Source organism: Charadrius vociferus, unplaced genomic scaffold (genome assembly GCF_000708025.1).
Source record: "Charadrius vociferus isolate BGI_N301 unplaced genomic scaffold, ASM70802v2 scaffold593, whole genome shotgun sequence".
NCBI classification, from domain to species: Eukaryota; Metazoa; Chordata; class Aves; order Charadriiformes; family Charadriidae; genus Charadrius; species Charadrius vociferus.
Genome location: NW_009647739.1, coordinates 1,554,246 through 1,565,762, shown reverse-complemented (window position 1 = coordinate 1,565,762; position 11,517 = coordinate 1,554,246). Strand labels below are relative to the sequence as shown.

The window sequence follows — 11,517 nt, the reverse complement described above, 5'->3', positions numbered from 1 at the left end:
CGTCCGCAGCGCCCGTCTCCGAGCTGCGTGCTCGTGACTGGCCAAGCTCTGGCGGCGGGCCGGGCTAGCGATCGCCGGGCCTCCCCAATCACGTCCTTCTGCTCCCATGGGCGAGTGTCTGCACAGCAGCTGAGGACGTGTGCCAGAACGGTCGTCTCATGTCCCTGCAGCAATTCCTGCGCGCAGCTTCTTGTGAAGGATGTCTTTCAGGACAGGAGTCCTGTGCTGGGTTCTTGCAGTAGCTTGGGCGTCACTTGGCTCCTCTTGGCCCAGGAGGTCTCTGAGGTCTCTTGGTATCCCTGTTTTTCCATTGCTGGGTGAAACAAATGTCTTATTCAAGCCTCACAGTGCCTAGCACTTGTACGTGTTACATACATCAGCTGGAAGTGCCTGTCGCTGACCCTGCTCGGCGTGTGCCAGGCACAGCCGACTGTGTGCTGGGACAGACAGGGCAGGGGCTGGCTCTCCCTGGAGCAAAGGTTGTTTGATACATTCATGGGTGTCTGTCACACTGCTCTCTTTCTCTCCCCAGATCTAACCCTGACTGATTTGTCCCTTGTGCTGTTCTCCTAGCCGATGTGCAAAAATAGATTCCTGATGTGCGGCCGGGCACAAGGGCTGCTTACCGAAGTACAGGATTGGGCAAGATCTGTGAACTTGCCAGGAGTTTCCCTCCTCAGTTTGTTGAGGTGCTGGACTGCAGCTCTGGGGGACAGAAGTAGCATTTGTGTGGGCACTGTTGGAAGTGTCTTATACTTGAATTATTGCCTAAATTTAGGTTGTGCCCAGGTGAAGACTTAAACCTATCTGGGATCAGGTAATGTAGTAATTTATTCTGTGGGTCTCCATTTCCAGCAGCAGCCGGTGCCAAATACCCCCCCCAAAGGGAGGAGGTGTGAAGCTCTCTCCTGATGTTCTTGCCGGGTTACCTCTGTGATGACTCTGCATGCCACTAGGCCTGGAGTTCTGGGGTTTGTCTCTGCTGCAGTGGTGCTTGGGTAGGTCCAGGCACACTCTGCTGCTTGTTAAAGCAAGGATGTAAGGTCTGCGTGTGGGGAAATCCCTTGAAGTTGCATGCTAGTTGAACAGCAATCATGAACTTTGTACTGCCTGTGTGTTTGTGAATTATTGAACTTCTCCTGAGGGCGCCCAAGCAAAGCCAGGACTTCCAGTCTGGCTTGCCTGCAGCAGCAGTGTCTGCTTCCTTCAAAAGGTATGAGATTATTGGGATTGTCTTCCCGCACTGAGGTGAACGGCTATGCATCTTGAGAGTGAAGGTTACTGTGAAAATGTGTGTAGAGACAAACTAATTGCTGGCTACATGGGATAGGGATATATTCTCAGGGAGTTTAAACACTGTTATTGGGAAAGAAATGTTTGGAGTGCTGAGGTGTTCTGTAGCAAACCTTCTCTGCGCTCTCCAGTCCTGCTATCCCGACTCTTGTAGCTGTTGGATTCGTCCCAAGCAGGCTGCAGTGAGGGCACCGGGGAGGTATGTGTTTACCCTGAACATTGGCCAGGGTCTTGATGAGCAGAGCTCCTCATAGCAAATGAAATGACATTCCAGCCTCTGCAGTGGAGGTAGGCAGCTGCTTGAACCTCCCTCTTGGCATGTAGGACACTGCCTCTTTCAGAGGAGCAGAATCCCCCAAGAAACCAGGGCTTTGACCAGTGACCATATCTTGGGCTTTCAGTTGCTTTTTTTTTTTTTTGTAATAAAAGCAATGGTCTATGAGAGTTACAGTGCTTTTGATCCCCCCCCCCCCAAGTTCTCATGCAATATTCTAATACTGAAAAGGACAGGAGTTTGATTTGTGCTGACTTGTCTCTTGTATTCATGGCTTATCGGGGTGGTGTCTATACTAGAGACAGTATCGGGGAAAAATCTAAGCTTCCATGTTTTCCTGTGTGTGTCCTGTCCTCACCTCAGGCTAGAGAGACAGGTGCCGTCACTGCCCTGTGTATTGCTATAGAGATGAACATGTCAGACTGAGCCTCTACAAAAAAAGCCATGGGAGATACAAGTCAGAGAGTGCACCATGGTCCTTAAATGACTTTTTGCATGCTAACCCCTTCTTCCAGCAGCAGACAGTGCTGCTGGAACAATAATTCACTGTTGTGGTCAGTTGTGCTTCTGCAACGCCAGCAACAGGCTTGGGTAAAGGCTTGTGAGACCCCACGGGATGCCCCGTGTGTAGCATGGAGAGCAAACCTCCAGTGTTGGTGAGTGCTGCTAAACACGGGTGTGATGGGCAGTGTGGGTGCAGAGGCTCTAACGAGTGAGTTAGCAGACCTGTCTTGTACAACGATGATCTCGGGAGTTGTGCTGTGTATGTCTGGCCATTGAGACCCTCTGGCTGTTGCTGCCATTAACTACTAGTTTCTGATCTGGTGTGTTCACTTGGGTTGGATTTAAGGTCAACCTTCAGGCCTCTTCCAACAGATGGACAGTGCTGAAGTGCCCTTTGTAGCTCTGCTCTCACCTGCTGGCTGTTGCAGGCCTGGCAGCGTGCAGAGGCAGCACGCCCTTCCTCCAGGACTGTGGCTCTCTGGAAGTAGAAGATAAACCGGAACCAGTTCATCTAGTTTAATTGTGGAATCTGCATTTCTTGAGCAGTGCCTGGGCTGAGGTAAGCTGAGCAGAAAGCCAGGGTCTCATGAGCACTTGTGTGTCTCTATTGGCAGCAGGCTGACTGGCTGTGGGGCAGGCAGGCTCTTCTCCCCGGACCCAGTGCCCATGACAGGCTTCTGGCTGAGCCTGGGCAGATTATTTGCCTCTTTGCTTTGGTTTCCCTTCCCCATGGTGGGCTTTTCCTGATGTTGAAGCTGAAGCTGTGCGATGAGCGGAGGTAGGTCTTGTTTGCTGACCTGGTGTGAACATGCTTGCAGTTCTACTTAATGATTAAATAGACAATACAGCCCTTGAACCTGGTTTCCTCAAAATATCTCTGAGCCCTTGCGCTGGTGTGCCTCTCTGTCCCGGCTGCATCATTCTGCCCTAAACTTTTCTACCCGAGGGATGGGCAGGCTGTGCCCTATCCTGTGGGGCAGGGCAATGGGCATGTAGGGCTGTCACCCCTAATGACTTCTGCTGCTGCACTGGGCTGGCTCACATCACAAAGTAATGCATTTTGGTCAGTCCTCTTTTTGGGGAAGGCTCTGTCCCGGTGAGCCCAAAGGCTGTGTGATCGCAGGGGCACCCTTCACCCTGGGGATGTGTCCCCATACTGGGTGCTGTGCCCGAGCCGGGAGGCCTTGCTGTGCCGCACATGGGGAACGGGTGCGTAGGCTGAGTCCTGTCGGAGCATGGAGGGCAGCGAGAGTGGCTGCAAAACAGGGCTTAGAAAGTCGGGGGTGAGGAACCAGAAGGCAGTTAATTTATAACTGATGTGCTTCATGTGTGCTGGGAGCCATCAACTGATGTGCTGGTGCTGGCTCTGTGCTAACGAGCTCGCAGCTGCTTGTCTGCTGCTCTCCCAGCCCCCGGGCATGGCCTGAGCAGCGAGCCTGCCGATGCAGCCCACCGAGGGGGACCCCACGGAAGTGGGAGAGCATGAGGGATGGCTCTCTTAGAGCGAGTGCTTTCCAAAGAGCCAGCAAGCAGCTTAGTTCCTTGCTCATCTGGCAAGGCTGTCTGTAAGGTGGTGGTGCTGCTCTGCACAAAGCTGATTACAGGTCCATTTTATAAATGAGGTGTCTGGATTTCTGGCTTAACAGGGGTGTTTGGCTGGTGTAAGCCAGGTGTCTTGCTTCTGGGTGAGTCTTGTGCATCCTGCTACATCCAAAGGAGATTTTTTTTTCCTTTTGCAAAAGAGGAGAGAGAGCCCAGTTACTTCTGGGGTTTGAGGAAACCCTGCTAGGCAGGAGAGGAGTGTGTGAGTGGTAGCAGGAGCTATCTGCAGCTCACTCTGTTCGAAGGGCGGCTGCTTTCACTCTTCATGCAGTACTGCCCAGGGAAGGCAGAGCAGTGAAATCTGCCCCTGTTTTGGAAGTTCTTCTTCATATACTCTGCTGCAGGGAAGGCTTTTGTTTCCCCTGTGAGCTGCCTGACTTCAGAGTTTAGCTGGCCTAATTCACTGCAGCTTTCTTCCAGGGGAGGCTTCATACTGCTGTGGAAACGAAGTGGCTTTTTCTCCCTCTTGACTGAAGGAGAGGTGCTTCCCTTTCCAGTTACTCTGCTCTGAGTCTAACGTGGATGGAGCTTTTTGATAGAGCCAGTAGAAAGCAGCTTTCTCACCATTTCAATGCAGATTGCTAATGTTGAGGTCTCTGGTCATCTTCATCCAGCAGCCGTTCCGAAGTGGGGAAACCCAGTGCAGGCTGCTTGCTATGTTGTAGGCCACCTCTGAGATTAATGTTTTGTGTACTGGCTGTTAGCGTTGAGGTTCACCTGGGGTAACTAAACTGAACAAGCACTGCTTGCTTGAAAGTGCCTGGTGTGCAGTGGAAACGGCCAGTGGCTGTTCCTCACTGCCCTGTGTGGTGCTGCAGCTCTGAGGCTTCTTGCAAGGTTGCTCAGCGTTTCATACCCATCCCTCTGCTAAGGCAGCTTCTCTCTGATTTTTGCCTTTCAGGTCGTCTAATCTCCAGCACTGACCAGCAATGCCATCAGCTATGGAGGGCTCAGAGGGGGGAGACGAAGGGGAAATCTTGCGCTATGAGGAAACAGAAGATAACAATGTCAGGTGAGTCCTGTCTGGCAACATGGGACAGGCACAGTCTTGGGCAAGGCAGGAGACCTTCCAGGTAAAGGATTGATCTTTCTCCTGATCTGAAAAGGAGTGAGGGACTCCAAGAGGTGATTAATCAAATATATGTGCGGTAAAATCTGTTTAATCAAACTGTACTAGAGGGGTGGAAGGGATGGCAAGGAGAGATCTGGCTAAGGCTCACAACAAGCAGTGTGTTGTTGGTTTTTTTTTTTTAGTCTCTACTATCAAACTCACATTTCAGAAATGCTTTGGCCATTTGGCAGTTGTATTTGTGCCTTCCTGGCCAAGATGAGCCAGTTTTCCATGGCTTGTTGGGCGGCCTCATGTGATAGCAGCTTCTTGTTTTGAAAGATGACTCTAGAGATGAACTCTGCCCCAGTGAGCTGCCTCTCTTGCCTTTGCAGAATACCCACTGGTCTAGGCAAGGATCTTTTCTTGCAGGTTAGTTTAAAAAACAAATTCACTCATACAATCACAGAATGGTTTAGGTTGGAAGGGACCTTAAAGAGCATCCCGTTCCCCCCCCCTGCCCTGGGCAGGGCCACCTCCCCCCAGCCCAGGTTGCTCCAAGCCCCGTCCAACCTGGCCTTGAACCCCTCCAGGGATGGGGCAGCCACAGCTTCTGGGGGCAACCTGCCCCAGGGGCTCACCACCTGCACAGGGAAACATTTCTTCCTAATAGCTAATCTAAATCTCCCCTCTTTCAGTTTAAAACCGTTACCCCTCATCCTATCACTACACTCCTACACATGCTCTAAAAGCCAAGGCTTCAGATTTGGAAAATGGGAAGGGTGAATAGGATGCTTCCCAGAATACCTAGGTAGGCTGGTTGGCTTCTTTGACTTGACAGGCTCAGTTTCATAAGAAGTTAATGCTGCCTGTCTCTCCCGGCACATCCAGGTCTTGTCTAGCCTGTTGGCTGCTGTCTTCAGCCACTCAGTGGGTCTGGAGCGTTCAAAGTCTCTCTTACAGCTAACACGAGTGTGCTATCTGTAGCAAACCAGTCATAAAAACTGTAAGGTGCGTGCTTTGGCGTAATTTTGAGTGAGTATAGGTGTTCATAACTCTGTACCAAACTCCAGGTAGGTGCAGAGGCTGTAACTTAAAATAATAGATTTTTTTTAAATTTTTTATTTATTCTTTTTAAGAAAGAGAGCTTGTGGAAACTTGCAAAAACAGTCTAATTCAGGATAAATAAACTTTTTAATGTTGTTCTTGCCCTGTTCTGTCACTTGGCTCTCATCTCTCCTGCAGTGGATACCCGAGTTGGAAAAGCTGGGGTCCATCTGCTCTTACCTGAGCCTTTCTTCTTCCCCAGAGTCACCAAGGAGGATACCACCGAGGCTCCTGTGCCTTTTAGTCTGCCCCGGTAGTTGCTCTTTTTATGCTCAAGGCCTCCTTTTGTAGTACTGTTGGGGCTCGCATGCATGAGAAGTGGAAGTAACGGTGCAGGGATCAGAGGATGCTTGGCAGGTGCTTCAGCATCCTGGATCTGATCCCCTGGTAAGCCCCAGCCCTCCTAGAATGGCAACTCTGGCTGGCATGTGGGCACCCGTATCTGCAGAAGGACCCTCTGGCTCCTGCCACCCTGCTGCTTCCTCCTGGCGGTGCCGGCCTGAGGGATCCCACCTTCTCCAGACTGGGCCTGAGATGGTAGGGAGGGGGGCGATCCCCCCAAATACAGCGGGGACAAACTCATTACTGCGTGTGGAAGCGGGGTGAAAAGAACTCTGCCTGTTTGCCTGCAGTCCCACCGACCTTTCAGAGCTGCTGAAGGAGGGAACTAAGGAATCCCACGACCGTGCAGAGAACACTCAGTTTGTCAAAGACTTCCTGAAAGGACGGATCAAGAAGGAGCTCTTCAAGGTGAGTGCTGCTCTGCTCCCGTGGCAGAAAAGCTCTTTGACATACCCAGTGACTGAGGCAGACTCTGAGGCGGAGCCCCGCAGCCCTGGGTGTGAGGGATGGGAAGGAATCCAGTTTCTAGATGGCATAGTCAAAACTACAGGAGGGCCCTTCTCTAGGATTTCTGCCTGGTGTATCCGGGGGGTGAGGAGCATGCTGGCCCAGCACAAGTTTGATTAGGTGGAAGCGCTGGGCTTGTGGCCATGCATCTGCTCGCTGCTCAAGGCAGGTGTGGCTGCGGGACAGATACTGGTGTCTTGAGCTGTTCAGGAGCGAAATCCTCGTGAGATTACAGCACTTACTCCATCTTCTGAAGACTAGACTGTTTTCCAGGTTGGATTGCTTTCTCTTCTGTACAGAAGAGATGGTATTCTGGGTCTGAGCAGCACAGTCTGATCCTGAAGGTCTCAGTGTATACAGTAGTCTCCTATAGCACAAGGCTGTTGGTGTTACTTGTAACTCTTAATGAAGTTTGTCCCTGTGCCTTGCTGCCTTGCTCTCAAGGCGACAGGAGGTCCAGAGGACACAGCTGGCAACATTAGACTAATTCTTAGCTTGTACGCTGTAGGCATTGTTGTTATGAACGTAGATAGAGAAGAGCCTCTGATCCTTCAAGCAATACATGCCTGCTATGGGCTGTCCAGGCTGGTCTTGTGTCAAGCCTGGGGATTTCCTCTTTGTTTATCCCAACTCTGTGCAGGGGGCAGTAGTTACAAGGTGTGATGTACTGATCTAGTGAATAGCTTCTCACCTCAGCTGTGCTTTGTCCGTAGCTGGCCACAGTGGCACTTTACTTCACCTACTCTGCTCTGGAAGAAGAAATGGATCACAACAAGGACAACCCAGTGTTTGCTCCTCTGTATTTCCCCCTGGAGCTTCACCGGAGAGAAGCATTGGTCAAAGACCTGAAATATTTCTATGGAGAAGACTGGAAACAGAAGATCCAGTGTTCAGAGGCAACTCAGCACTATGTGGACAGAATCCATCATGTGGGACAGAATGAGCCAGAGCTGCTAGTGGCTCATGCTTACACACGCTACATGGGAGACCTCTCAGGAGGCCAAGTGCTGAAGAAGGTAGCCCAGAGGGCCCTGAAGTTGCCCAGTACTGAGGAAGGGATCCAATTCTACATGTTTGAGAACATTTCCAATGCACAACAGTTCAAGCAGCTCTACAGAGCGAGGATGAATGCTCTGGACTTGGACAAGAACACCAAGGAAAGGATCGTGGAAGAGGCCAACCGAGCCTTCAGGTTTAACATGCAGGTACTAAATCCCTTGAGCCCCTGTATGTGTAGGTGCTGCTGCTTTTGGGTCTGGATGAGCTCTGAGGCCCAGGTTAATTCAGTCAGACTGCTCATCCAGGCAGTGGTTTGGGTCTGAGACCACCAGAGCCCCTCCAGGCCGGGGTGGGATTCTGGGTTGAATAGCTCTTCTGCTAGCTTCTGGAGACACGGGTAGGAATTCCTCCCGTGTTCCAACACCGCAGCCAGGCCTTTGATTAGGGAAACATTAAGATGACTTCATTACAAGATTCCAGTGGGCTGTGGGGCTGTGAAGCAGCGAAGGGAGCAGAGCTCTGGCTCAGAGACAGCTGCAAACAGTTTGAGCATGTTGCACAACACCGGTTACGATTCATCTCCTGTCTCACGTCTGACATGTTGCCCAATGGCCAAAACTGTCTGTAGCCTCTTGTTCCTTCCCATAGTATTTGCCTTTCATGAAACCTTACCGAGCTGCCACATGCACCCAGGGTATGAACATAGTTTTAGCTACTGGATGGAAGCTTTAATCTGTAGCAGGTTGGTGTGGTTTAAGCTGGCCAGAAACATGGTGGGATGTGGTTGGCTTCTTTGTCAGGGTCCTTACAGAAACCCCTGGCAAGGGAGCCGGAGGGGCTGCCAGAGCAGTGACCCCCCTGAGAGGGTGTGCAGCAGGGAGGGGAGAACGCGTTGCCTCGTACTCCCACCTGCAGCAGACTGGGAGGGGAACAGAAGGGTGGCGCTGCGCCTTTCTCGCTCCTGGGTCTGACTCGGTGCTCTGGGAATGGGCTGTGCCTTCTCAGAGCTGTAGCATGTGCTGGGTGTCACCACACATCTGCCTGCACAGCACTCCGGAATGAGTCATACGTGCTGTTCTTGGGGGGCAGATGGGCAGGAGTGGCTTGTGCCTGTTCTCCAGATCGTTCTGGGGGTCCGAATGAAAGCTGCCTGGCTCTGCCTGCTTCACGTACTCACTGTGCCCACTTGCAGGTGTTTGATGAACTGGACAAGATTGGCAGGTCGCTGACAGAAGAAGCCCAAGACGGAGGCTTTCCAGTCCACGACGGAAAAGGAGACATACGCAAATGCCCTTACTATGCAGACAAACTAGGTAGGTTGTGGGCAATGACGGAGCTGCCACATGCGTACGGCACGAGACTCGCAGCGTTAACGGTGCTTTCTGTGTTCTAGCAGGCAAGGCAGCACCCGGCTGTCCCTATCACGCTGCCGTGGCCCTGGTAAAGCAGCCCCTGGTGCAGCTGATCCTGGCGGCCTGCGTCGCTGTGGCAGCAGGAGCTGCGGCGTGGTACATCATGTGATGGGAAAAGCGGCGCGTGGCTCCCAACGGTGGCAAGGGGAGAGACGCGCCTGGTACTTTTTCAAACTGTTCCCTCGCTGTTGGTGGTGAGTTTGACCGCAGGGTGGAAGTAAGTAAGAAAATAAACGGGAATCCTGCGGGACTGGCAAAGACTCTTTGCACACCAATAATGCAAGCACTGTAATATAATGGCTTTAGCTGACTAGTGTACAGGACCAATCTGGTGTGAGGATTCCACTTCAGCACTGCCTTACCTGGGCTGGGGCAGATTTTAAGGCTAGAGATGTCTTGTCCTGTACTGGCAAAGGCTTCACGTGCTTGGCTTTTCATCTCCTTCCCGGGACCAGTCACTGGAGGGAGTTTCCTGCCCTGGGCTGCAACCGGAGGATGTGTCATCAGCCTTTTCATTGAAGAGCACTCGGTTTCCTACCCTGAGAAACTGATGTTTCGGTCGTCCTGCAGTGGCTGTGCCATGGGGCCGTTAGCTCAAAGCAGCGTCCTGCATGTTGCAGTGTCCCAGGGACCAAGTCTGACTGGTGTTGGAGGAAGCTCCCTGGGAGTGGGGACAGGACCATGTGTGGAGGTACGAATGTGGCAAATGTGTATTGTGCTATGTTGGGGGTGGGGGTTGTTTGGGTTTTCTTTCCGAAGCCTTGACTGGAATAAAAAGTTGCAATGCTGGAGCTGGGGAAAGCCAAGAGTGCATCACTGGGAGAATGCATGAACGGTGCCATGAGGTGTTGGGCTGCGTGGAGGAGGCGGCAGGATGGGGAGGAGGCTCAGGGGGTGAAGAGGAGTGGGTACGGATTCTGTTGCTGTTGTACTTGTCTCTGATTCATGCACTCCCCTTCAGGAGTGATTCAGGACGCTCCTGTCCTTACACCCCACCCTGTCCCTGCTGCCTCCCCCTGGGGTTTCCCCCAGCTCCCGTGGGGAGGGGGACGCACTGACCCTGCTCGAAGGGCTCAGCCAGGCGCTGTCAAAGCCTGGGGCTTTCCCCTGGTAGAGGCAATGCTTCGCCAGCGGCAGGGGATGCTCTGGGGCACACAGCTGCCCCTTCTCTGCTTCCTGGTGCTGTGCTGGGCTGCAGAAGCACCTCTCTGCCTTCCTCCAGGCCAGTCTCGGGGGAATTTTATCCCCTTCAGCTGAGCATTGGGGCGCAAGGAGAGGGGCTGCCTGAGAGGCAGAGCTGGGGAAGCCCCGGCTGCAGCTGAGGGATGGGCAGAGAAAGCTCCTGTTATCCCCCCAGGGCCACTGCAGATCTTCCAGCGCCTGGCACACCCCCTACCCTCCCTCCTCATCCTCAGCTCCCCTGAGGGCAGATCTGCTGTGGATTTGGAGCAGGGGGAGAAGAAAAGATGCACACGGAGTTCAGGGTCTGTTATTTATTTACATAAAAACACTGACTAGTGCCACAGTTCCACCTCTGAGCAAACAGCAGCTGCCTGGGCAGGCCAGGCTGTGTTTGCAGCCCTGTGTACCGAGAGACCCCCCCCCCTGCTTCTCCCTGGGCAGGAGGAGCAGGCACAGAGCAGCTGTAAGTGCCTCCCAGGTCCTCTTGTCCTCATCTGTCACAGTGCTGCTGGCAGCTCCTGTCACTGCCTGCTTGCCCCCTTCCTTCTTCCCCTTATCAAGTGAGCTAAAAATAAACCCCTACACCCACATGCAACGAGGAACCCCACAGGGTGCAGCCGTGGTGGTGGCAGGACGGGTGCTGCAGGGTGTGCGCCCACAGACCGTGCCGGGCTCGGGACGTGGCTCCGGGGCGGGTATGGGTCTGCTCCAGAGCTGCGAGCCAGCTGCGGCCTGGTAACAAACTCCTCTACTCTACAGTGCCAGGGCAGGTAGCGACATGCCGGATGCATTTTTTCGCTAGCAGTTTGCCAGGTGGGCGAGGAACTGCCAGGGGCTTTCCTTCCCCGAAAGAGCCCCAGCAGGGGCTGGGAGGAGGCGCATGCAGCTGGAGCAGCCATGGCCACCAGGCGCTGGCAGCCGCAGGACGGAGGTGCTGATCAAGGGTGCGGTGCTGCTGCTGTTTTTCCCCCCACTGTGCCTCAGAGGCGGCTCTGCCTGTGTCTCCTGGGGAAGGGGCTTTGCCTACGGGCCACGAACCACGCTGAAACCTGGCACGCTTGGCGCTGCCCTCTCTGTCTCCTCAGCACTGAGCCACCATTAGGCCCCACCCTAAAAGTGCCACAGGGGCTGTGCTGCCTCCCCTGTGTGTGCTGTGGGCTGCTCGGGTCCCCCTTCCCCCTCCTGGGGGGCAGCTGCCCCCCTGCCCCTGCAGCAGCTCCCTGTGGGGCAGTGAGGGGGGGGGCGCT

The 11,517-nt window shown here is 53.4% G+C and overlaps 1 protein-coding gene across 2 annotated transcripts; it reads left to right on the top strand.

Annotated features, from left to right (window-relative positions):
* The first annotated feature begins 4,574 nt into the window (after positions 1-4,574).
* On the top strand, positions 4,575-9,341 carry HMOX2 (heme oxygenase (decycling) 2). Of its 2 annotated transcripts, none has more exons than XM_009881939.1 (5): positions 4,575-4,685; positions 6,461-6,578; positions 7,391-7,882; positions 8,869-8,989; positions 9,073-9,341. In XM_009881939.1, the coding sequence occupies exons 1-5, from the start codon at positions 4,603-4,605 to the stop codon at positions 9,195-9,197; spliced, it is 939 nt and encodes a 312-aa protein (XP_009880241.1). In that variant the 5' UTR covers positions 4,575-4,602; the 3' UTR covers positions 9,198-9,341. The 2 variants fall into 2 exon arrangements, with proteins under 2 accessions (XP_009880241.1, XP_009880240.1); XM_009881938.1 differs by having other exon boundaries at positions 9,070-9,197.
* The last annotated feature ends 2,176 nt before the right edge of the window (positions 9,342-11,517 follow it).